At 50.3% G+C, this 17990-nt stretch overlaps 3 protein-coding genes across 5 annotated transcripts; all 3 read right to left on the minus strand.

Moving 5' to 3' along the window:
- Positions 1–237: 237 nt before the first annotated feature.
- Positions 238–4238, minus strand: LOC101760591 (sugar transport protein MST1). 3 transcript variants are annotated; one of them, XM_004952802.3, is made up of 5 exons: positions 3912–4238; positions 3326–3818; positions 2056–2333; positions 1263–1910; positions 238–718 (listed from the first exon to the last, which is right to left on the minus strand). In XM_004952802.3, exons 2-5 carry the CDS (start codon positions 3342–3344, stop codon positions 422–424), a joined length of 1242 nt encoding a protein of 413 aa, XP_004952859.1. In that variant the 5' UTR covers positions 3345–3818; positions 3912–4238; the 3' UTR covers positions 238–421. The 3 variants fall into 3 exon arrangements, with proteins under 3 accessions (XP_004952859.1, XP_004952860.1, XP_004952861.1); XM_004952803.3 differs by having other exon boundaries at positions 3292–3818; positions 3912–4236; XM_004952804.4 differs by having other exon boundaries at positions 3565–3818; positions 3912–4235.
- Positions 4239–11141: 6903 nt separating this feature from the next.
- On the minus strand, positions 11142–12237 carry LOC101756679 (glycine-rich cell wall structural protein 1.0-like). The gene is made up of 2 exons (XM_004954960.1): positions 11776–12237; positions 11142–11675 (listed from the first exon to the last, which is right to left on the minus strand). The coding sequence occupies exons 1-2, from the start codon at positions 12235–12237 to the stop codon at positions 11142–11144; spliced, it is 996 nt and encodes a 331-aa protein (XP_004955017.1).
- Positions 12238–14838: 2601 nt separating this feature from the next.
- Positions 14839–16816, minus strand: LOC101761518 (40S ribosomal protein S12). The gene is made up of 5 exons (XM_004952805.3): positions 16715–16816; positions 16577–16621; positions 15625–15916; positions 15237–15302; positions 14839–15117 (listed from the first exon to the last, which is right to left on the minus strand). The coding sequence occupies exons 2-5, from the start codon at positions 16579–16581 to the stop codon at positions 15058–15060; spliced, it is 423 nt and encodes a 140-aa protein (XP_004952862.1). The 5' UTR covers positions 16582–16621; positions 16715–16816; the 3' UTR covers positions 14839–15057.
- Between the last annotated feature and the right edge of the window lie 1174 nt (positions 16817–17990).

Consider the following 17990-nt stretch of genomic DNA (forward strand, 5'->3'; position numbering starts at 1 on the left):
AAGTAGTTTAGAGGAGCAAAATGAACCGAAATTAAGTTCTGAGGCAGCAAAATGAACTTTATTTCAATATTTTCATGTAGCTCCGTGCTAAATTGCTAGATTTGCCAGAATTGCGTTGTAGCTGAAGTTAATTGACTGACAATTGAGCATCGACCTTGCTATCCAGAACTGTTTCCCTTGAGCATCTGACTTCAGGATGGTAGAACAGCTATACTAGCGTAAGATGCAACCTTGTCCTGCAGTTGCAATCCGCGCGAATCCGACAGAAATAGCACCAAAACAACGAGGAAACTGCACAAGGCAGATCAAGAAAATGAAGCAACAACATCATATTTACATCCACCAAACTACGACCTTCTCAGATAACCTGAGCTAACACACTCATCTAGCCATCTTTCTAAGCTTAACTTCAATCATTATTTCACGACCAGATCCACATTGCATAGTACACAAGGATGGCGTTCTTCTGCCTGCACAGCATCAGCAGGAAGTACTGCATCTGGGCAAAGCAGACGCCGAAGTTCAGAATCATGGTCAAAACCTGTCCAGCCGAGTGAAACTTCCTACCAGGGATGGTCCAGAAGAATGAACCCCACGACCAGCTGAGGCCGCAGGAGACAACACAAGTCAGTGCGAACATGGCAGTCGTGCAACCCATCGGCATGCGTATTCCACCGCCAACTCCGATCTGAACCTCCAGGATCAATGGGATTGCCACCTTGCAGACAGAATTTCAACAATGAACAATGTCAGTTATGTTAGATGTTGTGTTGAATATTTGTACGAGTCCGGTTACTTGCTGGTCATTATGGCTATGCAGCAATGATATTATCTTTGGGAATAAACATAACACAGCTATGCAGAAATAATATTATCTTTGGGAATAAAGATAACACTTTTCCACTGCAGGTTATCTACTCAATTATACACCGACTCCGTGCATGGGGTATATTACAGAAGCCGGCCTCACAGGATTTGGTTGATGCGGCTTCGCTACGTTTGGCACAGGTGGTCAAGAAGTTCTTTACTCTGGCACATGGGTAGCGGTCTAGTCTATGGATTGATTGCCATTGAAGTGCTTGGGTCTCTTCTTATCAAGAAGTGTGCATCCTGCTATGCAGAGGTCGGGAGTATTTCAAGATATTGTATCAACTCGATGTAATGCCCTTGAAATTTAATAAAACTTCCTTTATCGAAAAAAATTTCAAGGCAGTAGAAAGACAGTCAGTTAAATTTTGAGTCTTAGTTCGTTTTTCAGTTACCTGGCAAAATACCATCAGAACAGCACCCATGGTGAACGTCACCTCCCTGCCATAATGTTTTGTTGCAAGGGCAGATCCAAGAACGCCACAGGAGTTCACCAAAACCAGCACAATGTTACCAATCACCGCTCGGCTGCTCCTGGAACTTGTGGCTCGGGACAGCATCGGCAAGAACAGAGTGGTAACATTCACTCTGGTTAGCTGCAGGAAGAGTTGCAAGGCCACCAGCACCATCATGCATGCCAGGTAATGCTCATTCCTCGCCATGATTCTCCAAAACGTGCTTGCATCGTAACCACTCTGTATGCGCTGCCTGTTAAAGCTAAGCTTCTTTTTTGTTACATCAACAACCTTCAGACTGGCAGGGTAGCATATGCATTGAAGCGCTAGGCGGACATAGTCTCTCTTGTTTCCAAACAAACTCGACAAGAATGGCTGCTCATTGCACAATTCATTATTCTCCATACCCATTGCTGATTCACCCTGGAAGTTAGGATTATGTCCAAGGATGAATTTCTGCCCATAAAGATGGTTGTGGATCATAGTGCAATCACAGAGCCTGGCCATCAGAACATCAACGCCGACCAAGAATGGCAAGGAGTCGCACCAACAATATAGTGACCTTATGGCACGGGAAAGCAATGTGCGCTGCGTCCAGTAAGATATGTGTTAATAGCATGATCATGATCAAATACAAGTAATTCGGAATATGAGATAGCATTCAGATGTTGATGACTAAGGTGTAATAGCGCACATGAACTCTGACAGTAGTTTAGTACATTTAGCTACTAACCTGTACAACTGAAGTTTTGCTTAGTAACCACCTGAGAACAAGAGCTCCATAGCTGACGGCAATACTCCGAATTGCGGTACCAGTACTGAAAAAGGTACGGTCTATCAGCTGAACAGGAAGGTGCGTCATCTTACGGGTGATGTGGCTGCCAACCGTAGAATTGTTTGATGATGTACCAAACATATCCACATATTTCCTGTACAGGGAATGCAGCTCCAGCTTTGCTGCAGCAATGTTAGGGAAGAATGCCATCATAGATGACTGCATTTTTAAAACACCTGCATTCCGAAGCAAATTATCAGGCCACACAGTGGTAACAACATAAGTCTTTTTTTTAAAAAAAAAGGGGTAACAACATAAGTCAGCGTGAACATTATAAGAATAGGAAATCTCGAGTTCAAATGTGTTTCGAACTTAAGCTGATGACATAGTTGACCTTAATACCCTTTTAGAGACTGACTACCAGCTAGCCTCCACAAACTGCATGGAGCTTCGAAATTATCTAAGCGAAAAACACCAAACACGGTTCTAGATCTAGCATGATGAAATGGAAAGCAGATCAAGACATCTCAAAGAAACTCAGCAGGCAACTCGATCGGATCCAGCATAGTAAAAGGAAAACATTGTAACTTGGAACAGGACATTGCAAGGCCTAAACAGATTCTGTTGAATATTCGCTGCACGTTAAGAATTCGTCCAACAACCATCCGTGCCCCGGGCCACTGAGCGTGGGCCCTACCGACAGTTAGGCTCATGTGACGCTATCGCAAAAGCTAGCGGCCGAGCGCGCACGTCTCCTTTTCTCAGCTGCAGCCTGCAGGGCCCGAGCAACACGAGCCACAAGTTGGAGATTCCGAGCACCGTGCTGGCATTTTCCTCTACCATCTTCTGCGACGATATTTTTCAGAAAAAAAAAATGGATGCAGCATGCTCCCATGGACTTGGATCATGAGCTTGTCGTTTATGAAAGTGACGGATGGGTGCAGTCGCGTGTACATGCATCTCAAGGCACACTGTTCTATACGACTTGTTTTATACTCCTAGCTAGTGACTCGTATGCGTCTTGTCATGGTAAGAGAAAACGATGAGTCTAAAAAGTGAGGCAGGCAGAGGTCGCTGACGGCACGAGTCAATGAGGTTTCAGGAGAAGAATCTAGTAGAGCCTACATGCAATTTTATGAAGAAAGATTAACAAATGAATAAAATTTGCTGGACGTATGAAAGATTAACACTGACGTTTTCATCCGATCCTAAGATAGCATTGCAAGACCTGAATTCTGCTGAAGCATCAGGATGCAAAAGCCCAAACTGAGGAAGCCAACTCATGGCTTCACTCGTGGAGACAGCCCCATTCCTCTTCTAGGCCGTTCGTTGATCGACGGCGATGCGTGCTAGCACCCGGCTTTTCCAACTCGCTTTCCAGACGTGACCTCACGAGCCTAACCTCTTTTGTCGTCGCGAGAGGAGGATAGGGATCAGGGCTGGAGGTGGGAAGGAAGAACTTCTGACCAGCTTGGAGTTTGCGGCGGGGAGTGTTCCAGAGAACCCCGCAAAAGCGCCCACTTGCCCTGCTCTTTTTCCGCGCGCGCCCTCTGCCCGTGGGGCCTGTCGGCGACTGACTCCTCACGCCGGCGGCGAGCTGTAGGGGCGGCCGGGGAAGCAGGAAGTGCCGCAAGTGGATGGGAGCTGGTGCCGATGAGCCTCCGAATGCGTCGAAGGGACGGCGGACGGGCAGACAAAGGCGCTAGTTTAATTTGCTTAGCCTGCAAGAAAGTGCTCAGAACTCAGATCCATTCCAGTGCTCGGAACCAGGAGGAGCGAGGGTCAGAAGGCGGAGGGATCGAGGCGCCACTTACCCCAGGTCACCGGCGCTTATCTGGAGCTGAAGAATGGGGAGGATCACGAGGAGGAGAAGAGGAGGAGGAGGAGAAAGCGAGGGAGAGCGAGAGGGGCACCACCGAGACCCGAGAGAGACCGCGAACCTGTGCGCGTTAGTTTTTCTCACGCCAGATGGCCCCGCCCGCGCCCGGTATTCTTTCTTCCTTCCTTTCTTCTAGTGGGGGAGGGGAGGGGAGGGGAACCGAATCCTCGGGTGCTCTGGGTCTGTTCGGTGTGATGTGAGCGGAGTGAGCGTTTCGATGGGCGCGCCGGGGCAGTAACGCTGGCGTGCGTGGCCGATGGGGGGACGAGGCGCCGGTGGCTGGGCGCCTACGTGTGGGCTTGCATGTGTGTGGGTGTGGCACCGTGCGCGAGACCTCAGAGGGCGCAGGCTTTTCTCTTGCGTGGTCAGTGCACGACCGCGAGGTGGAGCGGAGACGCCTGCCGCTGCCCGCTGCCCATGGACGGGGACGGGGACGGGCGACGGGCACGTGCGTTCGACACCTGCCATACAACTCGGCGTAGACGGCGTCATGGGCCGGAATCAGGAAATCCTGTTTTGGAGGCCCAACAAAGGAAGTAGCCCAGTACGTGTTAGAACTACACGCGCAATTGCTCGGTCGGGGGTCCGTCCGTTCAAGCAATAAAAAGCATATGCTAGAAACTCCAACGATAGGCTTTCTAATGGAACCTCATGTCAAAAATAGTAAAGTTCAAGTGCCACTTTTTTTTGCACCGATTATGATATGCCATGTAAAAAAGAAAATGCAAGCTACGTTAACTTATTAGCTCAATCCAAGAGGTTCCAAGTAAGAGAATGTAAAAATCACCTTGGTGCAGAGGTGTGAGGTTAGGGCATGATTGGTTGCAAAGGAGTGAGGCATATAGGATGGAGGGGTGATACCGACCAGCGGAAGGGGATGGGTTAGTTTGGTTGCACATTGCTGTCGTGTTGAAGATTCAAGCTACTGTTTGGTTGAATTGGATGCACCGTTTTCGTGTATGAGATTGCATAAGAGTTCTTGTTTGGTAGGATGAATGGCAGATGTTCAGAACATCCTAGGACCATTTTGGCGAGATTACCGCCAATGTTCAGTAGCATGAGGAATTGATATATTCTTTTTATCTTACAAAGATAGTTGTTCATAAATTATTTCCAAAGGAAACGCAGTTCTAGAATAATAAAAAGCTCCACCACAATGATGATATGGAACCAACTGTATGTGTTGACCGCCATTTGTGGACCCAAAGAAGGAACTTGGACATCTGCATCACCAATGAACTCAAGAAAAGATGCAGTTGTCTCTTCTTTGGAAGTGAAACTCTTATAGCAACAATTTGGATAACCAGTCACCTATTAATGGCATGTGACCCAATTTGCATACACCCCAGGCTTCCTACCTCGATAGACAACATACCAAGCCATTGTGCCTTATATTGAAAAGAAAACATGATTCAATTGCAAGGTGTAGTATGATCAAAGAAATTATCGTAGAGTAAAGGTTGGCCTCAATTTTTTTTTATTTTTGCATCATCCCTTAACCTTAAGCTTGGAGCATCAGTGACACAATTCCAAATAATTCGCAATAGAAATAGGTACCAAGAAAGAGCAAACATGCAACGTTAGTGGACAAGAAAAGAAATATGAACAGCAACACCAAAACAAAAAAGAACAAACAGGCAACATTACTGGACAAGAACAACAACACAAGAACAAAGAATGTCCCAGTACCTCACAAGCTCAAGGTCATCAGATGTTACCTAGCAACATCATTGGACAAATAATTGAATCATCACAGGCATATGGTCTTACCTTCAATAAAAGGTCATTGACAACCACCAAGAAACAACAAACAACCAAATAGGTAGACAAGAAACAGAAATATGAACAGCAACACCAGATGGAAGAACGTCCCAATACCTCACAAGCTCAAGGTCATCAGATGTTACGCAGCAACATCACTGGGCAAAAAATTGAATCATCACAGGCATATGGTTTTACCTTCAGTAACAGGTCATTGACAATCACCAAGAAAGAACAAACAATCAGAACAAAGATAGGATAGGTCCATCACAACCACAAGTTCTGTACACCTCACAGCTCCCTCCTCATCACCTCCTGAAGGTGACACCATGTGTCCTATGCTATACAAAAATATATGCAGCCTTGGACAGGCTTCAAATGGTGTCTCTATCATCACCATTAGTGGTTAGTGCTAACCCCAAAAGTCAGACTATAGCATAGACACTTAGCATGGCTACTAGCAAAAGCACAGATGCCAATCAAATGGCATCTAGGAGAAGTAGGCTTGGCTCAGGTAGGATCCTGTGCCACAGGATCCTATGGGCTTCTATCATCTGAACAAAGCACAGACCTTTCTAGAGCATCAGTCAAAATTAGAACATCATGTGCAGATCCCTCTCAACCAGCAAGCACATATGTGAACCTGAGGTCAAAGTCCACTGGTTTCAGAACATTCTGAGTGATGGTGTGCTTCCTGGCTCTAAAGGCAGCTTGCATCTTTAAAGGAACTCTAGCTAAGGCATGTGTCCCATCAATTGCTCCTATGGAGTCCTAAATCAAGTAAACAAATAACCATATTGAAAGGTTACTACCAAGGTCAGTTGGTTACATTCATGAAAAGGCCACCAACCTTAAAATATGGGTACCATCTCCTACTGCCATGGATCCGAAGACGGACACTAGTGGATGGTGGAACAATCAACTCATTCCTCAACTCACCAACTGCATACAAGACTTGGTGAAAGAATCTACTAATAGTCTCTGGTGATCTCCTAAATGTCATGTTAATCACCCTGAACCACTGGTTGTGACCAACAACATGTAAGAATATTGCAACTTGTTCTTCAACAGTGGCATGTATGCTGTCCATAACCAACTCTTGAACAAAATAAGTCACACAGTTGGAAAAAAGGTGCCCTTCTCTTAACACAATGTACATCATCAGATTCATAAATGAATCTTAGATTAGTTATCCTCTCTTGGTCCCTCTCTGCCATAGGTCCGTAGGTAATGCACAAGCATCCTGAGCTCTCCTCCTAAACCACATGAAAAACCATGCAGCCACTGTAGCAACCACAGCAGCCACCGCCCGGCGCCTAGCTTGGAAATCCATGTTTACCAATACAATGCAATGTTAATTAGAATTGAGTACAAGCGCTTGGGTCATGTTGTTAAGCAAGCAAATATTCAGAACTACATGTTATCCAAGACGAGGGTGCTAATCCGGCGGCAATGATTCATCATCGACCTAGGCATTTTGCTCAGTAATATATGAATCAATAAATCCGATCCACACGTTTGAATAAGCATAGATCCACATTACAAAAACATGGATCTAGATGCACACGAACAAAAGTACTGCATAGATATGAGAATATAAGAACCTAGAGTTCATCGACGCTAAACAAAAATAGACAAATCAATAGATTAGCGTAGGAGAGAGGAGGAACCAACATTAGAGGAGGGGAAGATGTACCGTCACTGCACCGGAGGACCAACAGTAGGCCGCCGGAGGACCTCGACTCGACTAGCAAACCGAGGTCGAAGAAGGGGAGGGAGAGGAGAAGGCGCACCAGGGAAATGGAGGGGAGTGAAGGCAGTGGCGCGAGAATGGGGCGATAACCCTAGCCTCCCACGCCTTTATCCCCAGGACAACGCCATCTACCGTGCTCACCTGAAATCTTCCTACCAGCATTGCTCCGTCCCGGCTCGCGAGCGAAGGTTGCCTCTGGGCGGATGGAGGAATGCGGGATGGAATGGGGAAAGTGAACGAGAGGGTGCGGGTGTTTCGTGCGGGGAGGCGAACCGAACTGGTGAGAGTGTACGAGATGGTTCTGGACAGTCCATCGGACGCCCCCCTCCCAGCTACCAATCACACCCTTAGGAAACCATCCACTGAATTCAAATAATGATGTGCATAATTTAAAGCGGTGCTTTCAACAATTTATCTCAACGCTCACTATATTGAGCATATTCCTTTTGATATAAGATCACAAGATGCGGGATTTTGAATTTCTCAAAAGTTAGATGCATCAAATTAAGGTGAATAAAAAATTTGCTTATAACAAAAGACTCTGGCCAAATTGAACCTGGTCTAGCTTACTTTTGAACCCTGACAGCAACTGACACATGAAAGCAATCCAACACTAATAATTGCGACAACATTAAGGCTCTGTTTGGTTCTTTAGTCCATGGATTAAACTTCCGTCCCACCCCTATTTGGTTCCATGGACTAAAGTGGACTAAAGTCCATAAATGCCGTTGAAGAAAGACCTTTTTACCCTTCTTCCCTACCCCTGGTACCTTTTTTCCCTGTTCTAGTGTTTCTGGCTTCTGCTAGCGCTAGACTCAGCAAGAAGAGCAAAGCAGAGTAGTCAGCAGATCATAGATTCACAGCACATCACAGTTTCCAGCCCCTGCCACCACCGCCACCGGGACACGCTGCAGGCCCCGTCCCCAACCACAACCCACCCGCCGCCGCAGCACCGGCGCCCGCCCAAGGGCGACGCGGCGGAGCGGGGAGAGGGGTGGCCCCGGGGAGGCGTGGATCCGAGGAGGGCCGCCGCTCGGGACCCGGGTCGGTGCCAACCATGGCTCCCTTCCTGATCGCACTGTTTGGTCCCCAAGGGCTGGTGACTGGATCACTGGCCGCTACGACTGGGGGCGGGAGGGCGGCGGCGGGTGGGAGGCGGTGGGAGGAAGCTAGGTGGGAGGGCAGTAGCGGGCGGGAGGGCAGCGGCGGGCGGGCGGGAGGGTGGGATGGGGAGTAACGAGGGGTAGGGGTGTCCCCAAGACACTTTAGTCCAATTTAGTCCAGTTTTGTGGACTAGAGGACTAAAGCCTTTAGTCCACATGTTTGGGTGTTTAGGAACTGAAAAATGCCAATTTTAGTCCAAAAGCCTTTAGTCCATGGGAACCAAACACCCCCTAAGTATCTCCGCGTGTGCCAACAAGCTAAGAGGGTGTTTGGTTTGCCCCTGTTAGGACTAAACTTTAGTCCATTTTAGCCCCTAAACCTCCAAACACCCCTGCTTATTTGGACTAAACTTTAGCCCCTAAACTTTAATCCATAAGCCACCAAAGGGTTGCTTATGGGGGCTAAAAGGTACCCTGGACACCCCCTGCCCTCATTGAATGCTTGTTTGTTTGCGCCTCTCTCTCGCCCCCCCCCCGGTCGCACCCATCCACACGCCATCCCCGCCACCGCCGCTCACTGCGCCATCCCCCTACGCCATCCCAGCCTGTGCTACCCTCGGTTCGGGCCACTCCTCCGCCACCGCCAGCCCCCTTCCTCTGCTTGGCGCCGAGGTGCCCCTCCGCCTCACCGGCGATGACCCGCTTGGGTCCGTCCTCGTCTGCAACCTCTACCTCTCCTGCGACCCCTACATGTGGCCCAAGATGTCATGCCCACTGCAGGAGTCCTACATGCCGCCTTCGCCTCGGGCTCCGTCATCATGGGCTACGGCGTCACCCGCATGCTCAACTCCTCCGACCCGCGCCTCGCGCCCGGGGACCAGCTGGTGCTCAAGCGGTGCTTCCCAGAGGGCATCGACATCTACTTCGAGAACGTGGGTGATGTAGGGGCGCACAGTGCGGCGGCGGGTGCAGGAGGGCAAGCAGGACGCGGCGCAGGTGGGCTATCAGTGGCGTGGTGGTGCGGCGGTGGAGCGCGTGGCCGGGTGACAAGTGGCGAGCCAGGAGCGGCGAGGCAAGGCGTGGTGGCGACGGGGCCAGGCGACGTGGTGGGCTGGGGCGCGGGGCGCAGGAGGCAGGGTGCGGCACAGGAGGGGGCCAGGGGACGGGTGGAAGAAGAAAGAAACAGGGAGAAGGATGCGGCTGCGCTCGGGAGGAAGGAGCAGCAGCTGGAGGAGGGAAAAGGGCAGGGGCACAATTGATTAGAGGTACTGAGGTCATTGTTCAACCAAACAGGAGGACTAAACTTTAGTTCTTGAAAATAAGCAAGTTTTATCCTAAAATAAGTAAGGGCAAACCAAACAGACCCTAAGACTCAACATCAAAATTCATCTGATAAGCAACACTCTCCATGCTACTCCCCGATGTAAGTAACAAAAAGACAAGGTGTGTGGCTCCCTGACGATCTCGTCGGCCTGCTCCGGCGACAAGTGCTCCAGCAGGCACCCCGCCTCCACCACGTGGCTGCTGGGCGCCTGCCTCGACAGCCTCACGTACCGCCCCCGGAACAGCTCGTGCAGCCAGCCCCTCGCCTCCGGCACCGACCTCATCACCTGCTGCACCACGAAGTTCCTGCCACACCCAAAAGGCGAACCGCCGCCGGCAACGACGACGGCGATCACGTCCTGAGATCAATGAATCAAATAATGTGCGTATATGAAAGCCGTGCTCCGCGAGCGCGATCCCGTCGCTGCGCATGGCGAGGACGGTCGATCACGACAGCTGCTCGTCGTCGCCGGCGGCCTTGTCGATGCACCTGTTCACCACGGTGCAACCGTGCTTGTCACGGCACAGGCGGCGAAGGAAGAAGCTGCTGGCGACGACGGCGGTGATGAACTGCAGGTACACGTACGCTTGTTAATTATTAGATCGTCGAATCGCCAATTCGCCATTACATTATTGCTGCTAATAGATTACGCATGGAGAATTAATGCGTGTGGCCGTGTGGGATGATTGAAATAATCGGCGTGTACCCGGTTCTGGTAGATGGAGAACGTGTCGAGGCATCTGATGATCAGGCGGCAGCCGTCCGAGTGTTCCATGAGGGAGACCACACCGTGCTCGCCGACGCGGGCGAGGGTGCTGGTGAAGAGTTCGGCGTGCCCGGGATTCCCGGCCATTCTGCCTATCAGCGTCTGAAGGATGTTGGACCTGGCCGGACAGACAGAACACACATAAAATGCAAACGAATTTGAAACATATCAGGAGCATGAGATATGATGAACAAATCGATCTTACCCTGCATGGTTCCTGGCAACTGCGACGATCTGATCGGGAGATGACGCCGCGAGGATGTGGAGCACGCGCGTCATCTGCTCGTCGGTCCAGTACTCCACCAACTTCTCCACGAGCTCGTGGCCATGAGCCGGACGATCTCGCCGGCGAGCTCCTCGAACCACCTGCTCCGCCGCGGCGGCGCCGTCCTCGGCCACCATCCGGACCAGGAACTGGCACCCGGCGAGGTGCCTGGAGACGCCGCTCATGGCTCCCCTCACGTCCTCCAGCCTCCTCCCCCCGTACGGGTCGCCGTGGCCACGGCCGGGCCCGGGGAAAGGGGCGTTCTGCAGGTCGCCGGCGTTGAGCTGCAGCTCCTGCCGCAGTGCCGCCCATGGTTCACCAAATCGTACAGGTGGCGCCTGCCGCGCGCGAGGAGGCTTTCGCCGCGGCCGCGGTCGCGGATGCTGAGAGATGTCAGCGACCTGGAGATGAAGCTGTCAAGTTGCTCCATGTACCCGTCGAGCTGCGAGGGAAAGGTCGCACCGCCGCCGCCGTTGCCACGATAATTGAACTCGTGCCCGGCACCAGTGTGCCAGCTGTTACCCGTACGTGCATGATGGGGCCCAGGGATGCCGGCGCCGGCGCAGGTGAAAGGCGAGGGGAAGGGTGCGCTGCCACCGCCGTTGCCGGCTGGCCAGTAGCCCGGACCTGCATGCTGGGGCCCAGAGGTACCGGCGCCGGTGAAAGGCGATGGGAAGGATAAGCTGCCACAGTCGTTGCCGGCTGGCCACTGGCCAGTAGCCCGGACCTGCATGCTGGGGCACGTACATGGGGGCATTCATGTGCGTTGAGGGGAAGTGTGTACTGCCGCCGCCGCCCACGGGATTCTCCGGTAAGAAGCCCATAACGCCATCATAGCCACCACCACGTCTGTCAACGGCGCGGCTGCCGTCGTTGCCGCCGTAGCTGGCGCCTCCGTTGCTGCTCCCGTAGCTTCCATCGCCGCCGCTTGTGGCAGTACCATCCCAGCCAACAGCACCAGCGGTGCCGCCGAGGCCGCCGTAGCTGGCGCCTCCGTTGCTGCCCCCGTAGCTTCCACTGCCGCCGTTTGTACCAGCGGCGTTCCAGCCTACGGGATCAGGAATGCCGGCGCCACCATAGCTAACGTAGCCGCCGTCGTAAGGATGACGAACGGCTCCACGTACGAACGCAACGCCGCCGACGCTCCAGTAACCGGCCTGGTGGACTTGCCCGCGATGAGATGGCTCAGCACCACCGCCGCCGCCGATCATGGGGCTGTCAGGGCCATGCTCGTCGCGGTCGTCGACGACGACTTGCTTGCCCTTGGCAGATCGGTTCCCATCTGCCATGTTGGAGACAGGGAGGGACCAGAATCCCTAGCGGATATATCGTATATATGGGGTGGGGTGCGGTGGCCGTCGTAGCGTGCATGGACTGCGTTTAGATAGAGGGGTTCCCCTGGTTTAAATCTGGAAGCGGGGAAAAAAATTCTCCGCCGCACAGCGTGCCTGGTGCGACACCGACAAGATGCTCAACGCGTGGCAAGCTGATCCCATCAGGCGCACGCCCATCCGCTCGAGCCATCTCCCGTTCCGCCATTGAGAGCCGATTCCGTAACATCCATCATCGAAGCCGGTTCTCCTTCCGCTCTTCCCGGAGATTGAAGGCAGCTCCGTCAAAATCGAGCTGCCCCAATCCTCGTTGCGTGCAAAGTTCTGCCGCAATCTCTATCACGTTCGTGCCTGCCATCCATGAAGATTTAACGCGGGGCAATCGAATGCAGATGAGATGAGAGCACGATCCATCATCTTCTGCCATCAACGATCATGGCGGAGCTAGACATCCACACCGTGATTACATCCACCCTAACTATCGAGATGCATCGGTTATTGCTCGAAAATAAAATGCATTCTAATGAAGCATCAAATTCCTCAACAGTTGAGGAGTAGCATGCTTTGAGGATTTTTAATTGAACTGTAGGATCCATTCGCATTGTTTTAGTGATTCTGAACAATTTCTGACTTCACAAAGCTAGTAGATTGAACATCGTGTGATGAGATGATGCCTGATCTGACCACGTACCCCTTCCAGCCTGCAATTTTCGTCTTCTCTACGGAAACTTGATTGATATCTGGCAAATTCAGAAGCCGAAGTTATATCTCAAAGGCTAAACACTGCAAGCATTGTCATCGACACACAAATGTCTCCCCTGCTTAATCTTATATATATTCCAACAACAGTATTGTTGCCCAATCATACATCCGTCCAGAGATCAGTTTTCTGACCATCAAAGTAGCTCTTTACAGAATTACAGTCTGCATTTCATTTTCTTTTTGTGCATGTTCACCCTACAAGACTGATGGTTTCTGGAGACCATCAAGCTTGCAGCTCGCTCGGCGGAGCGCTGTGCCGGCACTGCTCGCCCCCTGCCGCTCGCGCAGACCACCGCTAGGCTGCATAGCTCGACGACCCGCCGCTGCCTCTCGCTCTTGCTGCCTGTGGCGCCTCCGTTCGATTCAAACAAGAGCACGCCACACGCCCCCGCCCGCGTTTTTAGCTTTCTGGTGCGGTTCTGATGAGGGATGGAGAAGAGCAGCAAAATTCCACTCTGTTGGGTTTGCTTCGCCGCTGCCCGTCTGCTGGAGTGGAGATACAGTCGGTGGCATAAATTTTGAAGCATACATAATTTGTTGGTATACAAAAGACGGCTGTGGAGATACGGGTAAAGGGAAACAGATGTTACAGATGTTTTTTTGACTTCAACGAAACGGATTGAATTATTGCAACAAGGGCTTTTGGCGCGACTTGTTGAAGCTGCACAATGCAGTTTATGCATAGTGTTTTCAACTTTTTTTTTTATGCAACTAGTGTTTCAACTTTCAACTTGGTTTGCATTTTGAGCAACATGAGAACGAAATTCAACAAAAAAATAATGACAAAATCTCAGCGACTTTTTTTATGCAGATGCCGGCAACGGTTACGGGCAACTCACCCTTCACAATCTCAGAGACAGTGCGACACGCACACGATGCAACATGTCTGGTAGCTGACATCGCATATCCACATTGCACCTCTAGCCAAAGCCAAGCAATGCTCACCGCCAGTAAATGGAAAATTTTGTTGAGATTGACCTACTGATATAGGCTATCTGACTCTCTCTGTTAGGAGATCAATTTGGAGTTTCGATCATCAGGCCATCTGTAGTCTTCGTTTGAATTTTGAAACCGCGGTAAGTTCTCTGTTCCGCTTTGCGCGGCGCCTTCTTCCAACTGTATGAAGATGTTCATAGGCGTTACTGAAGCGCTGCTTGTTCACATCTCAACAAGTGAAGCAGCGTTTTATTTGTGTCGAGGAATCTGCGATGGGTGGACGGAAGGGAAGAGGGTACCAGCTTTGGGGGCCCCGTTGGCGGAGTTTCCACTGGCAGAAAGAGCTTCATGTTCTGCTTCTGCAGAAGAATACTGCGCTCGAAAGCGCAGCAACCGCAAGTGCTCGACCACCTGAAATGCTGAGCATTTAGCTGCATTCAGCTCATGTGCAGACGCCAGGAGATCTTCAAACCCTTTCAGAACACACTTCGATATATTCAGAATGACAATGCGCTCTTACAAGCACGGACCGGCATCACCGGCAGGCACATAGTCCAGACCTTGTAGATGTATGCAGTTCAGTTCGCAAAAATAAGATCAACTCGAATCAAATAGATTTCTCAGCCGCATACCAAATGAATTTGTCAAAAGTACAAATTCCGATCACTGAACTGGCAGTAGCCAGAACAAATAAGATCCGCAAAACATCTAAGATCGGCAGTCTGATCAAAAGCAACGCAGAACCGAATCACAACACAGCACGAGCGCCACACGAATCCCAAACATTTTCTGGGCATGAATCAGGTGCAGAATGTGACAAATTGAGACCACCACGCATGTAAGCATCAAACGAGATATCAGTGAACAAACAAGAATAATACCAGCTCTTGATGATTTGTATTAAAAGCAGATGACACAGCTCTTAAAACAAGAGTTCAGATGTCCAAATCGTTCACTTCTCTCCTTGGCTCACACTTGAAAATTGTTCTAATCTCCTAGCAAGCCCATAACCAAGCACAAATTTTAAACCATTGCCCAAAATGTTGAACATAAAGCTCCAGATGCCGAACCGCATCATATTTAGTGGGATTTGACGTACTCCTGCACTATGTTAAGGCCCTCAGATTCTTCACCGTAGTCCTACAATTGAAACAAAGAAGACAAACGTCAGTTTTGCCTGTATAAACCAAGACAGATTTTCTTAAGGTATAAACCATGATAGGTGTTTGTAGTAATTTAGAAGGAAATCGATCTGTTACCTTGACAACGACACAGGAGCAGCCCACAACCTTCCTTGCCTTGCCCTCAGAGTCAATCTTGCAAAGCTGCAATAAACGGATAACAGGCAAAGCTTGTTAACTTAAAACTAGTACAAAAGGCAAGGTGGAGATCATGCTGAGCAGATTAAAGGTTAATACACAAGACAAGATCATGCTCAGCAAATTAAATCTTAATGCACGGGACAACTATAACTGAATGTATAGGCATACAAGCATTCAAAAACAGCAGGGCAGTCACCACTGCCAAAATAGGTGGAGCAATGCAAATCACCAACTAAATGTTAACTTGGAGCATCCAGAGGACAGCACTAACAGTCACACTTTGTAAAATAAGAAGCATCTTCTAAGAAGCATTATTTTAACTCACCCCAGCCCACTCGCCAAGAGTTTTGGCACTAGGCACAGTAACCAGATGAACATTGTGCTCAGAGCACAGTGCCTTCACCAGTTTGACATAATCAGGCTGGTCACAGTCCTCAGCAAGCACGCAAAGCTGGGCAGCATGCTTCTCGATGACCTTGGCTGACTCACGAAGGCCCTTCACAAGCCCATCATGAGCACTTGACTTCTTCATGACGAGCTGCAGGGCAGTCATCAAGTCCATCGGCTCCCCAAGAACCGGGGTAGGTGCCTCAACCGCAACCGGGGTCTCCTGATCCCTGCAAAGCACAAAATCATGGTGAACATATGCGCAGGGCATGGAAAGACTAAACAACAGCATCTCTAGACAAAACAACCAAGCCAAAAGAAAATATGCCAACAAATTCCCGTTGTACAGATCTAGATATTCAGAACTTTTTTTGCAGTTGGGTTAAACTAGCCATCGACAAGCAAACAGTCATAAGGCCACCCAAGAATAATAGCATAAAGTTCCATTCCATTCTTCATGAGACCGCGTCTGTATCAAATAGAAACCAGAATAACCTCCCTCTTCGGCAAACTAGAGTAACAAAGATAAATCTAAAGAAAACAACCTGATTTTGAGGTCTAAACTGCACTGGAAGTAATTTAGAACCATTTCTGATTGATGCTACAACGTGATAAGCTGTTATTATCCAAACAATCGATTCAGACTACAAATCCACCTAACAGTACAAGAAAAACAACATGGATGCGCTCTGCCGGAAACGTTTCTCCACCAGATCAAGACCACCAGCGTGCCTTACTCGATTACATTGTACAACTAATCCACCATGCCACGGGCCCGCAATTATCGAAGAGCGCAGGGAAACATCAATATACCCCAACGATTCAAGACAAACTTGTACACCAGCTGGGTATACTAGCACAAAAGGCAAGATTTGGGTGAGAGAACTTACGCCATCTCCTGCGCTCCGAGGAACTGGCCGACTGCGAAGGAATACCTGGGAGCAGGCAAGCGGAACGAACGTCAGTACAAATTAGCGAGGGATGCTTGAGAGGGAGGAGGAGGAGGAAGGTCAGGAGCGCGCCGCCACCTCGAGGGGTTGGAGAGCGAAGGGAAGCACCGTGCGGCTAGGGTTTTCGCGAGGGGAGGAGACGGCTGGGTGCTGGTGGACTTATATCTGAAGTCGGGCCATTTGGGCCTTAGTGGGTTTCATGTTTTACCAGGCCGGGGCCTCTCAGTTGTTTTGTTGGAGCGAAAAAAAATAGGCTGAGGCCCAAATGAGGGAGAAATAGGCCTAGGAACCTAGCGAATTTGATATAGGCCCAAATTGGTTTAGGATTAGCGTAAGTCACGTTGGTATTGCTTTAGAAGTTTTTTTATACAGAACGACGCACAGTGCGTGTTTCATTGATATAGTAGACTACAGTCCTGTGAGGCTACAGGTAGGAAAAGGAAATGATAAGAAAAGAAAAACAAAAAAGATTCGTTGAGACATCAACGCGGGTCACCACTCAACTAAAAACCGGCACACCCGACCGGTTGGATTGGGACGTCAATGCGGCCTCCTCAATCCACTCACCATAGCGGCATTCACCAATATTCACGCTCATCGATTTGCCGAAACCTCCAAGTGTGGTTCTGTGTCGACAGGGAACCGATAGAAACAGACTGTACCGCACTGAAGGCCACCACCATATGGGATCCTCCGCCATAGTACCGCTGCAACACCACACTCCAACTGATGGAGTGATACCACCAAATCCGGACCTCTCGCAGGCTGCCTCGCAGTCACCACCACGATAACACAACGCGTGGGGATCTCGCCACATCCGCCATTGGACTCCATCTCGCTCTCGTCGCCTCGAAAAAACACCGCGCGGGGGCCTTGTCTCGCCCGCCACGGTACTTCACATCACGAATCCGTTTCTTTTATCGCCGTCAGAGTGGTGAGCAATGCTGCCCCACTTCACCAGATCTCCATCGATCAACCAAGTAGCTGCCGCAAGTTGACTTCACCTCGTTGCTTCACCCGCGCAAACGCCTCCACCGTCAAGTCAGCAAACTAGAGAAGTTGCTTGCGCCACCTTTCGACGATGTACCGCACCGGGTAGCCCAGTCAAGCTGATCAACCCGCCGCGGTCCGCTGCAAACCTACTTGTCCCACGATGCCATTGCCGCAAGCGCCGTCCTCCAACACAGTCCATGCCGCTCTGACCGTTGCCAAGCAACGCCAGCCACCGCGGTCCGCTACAAGCAGCCAAAATTGACAACCATGCGACAGTCCCTGGCCGCCGCATTCCTGCGATCACCTCCACATGGCCTCGCCAACACCCATCCAGCTTTCCACACAGCGGAAATGCTACCAC

The sequence above is a fragment of the Setaria italica genome, chromosome I, assembly GCF_000263155.2.
Source record: "Setaria italica strain Yugu1 chromosome I, Setaria_italica_v2.0, whole genome shotgun sequence".
NCBI lineage: Eukaryota > Viridiplantae > Streptophyta > Magnoliopsida > Poales > Poaceae > Setaria > Setaria italica.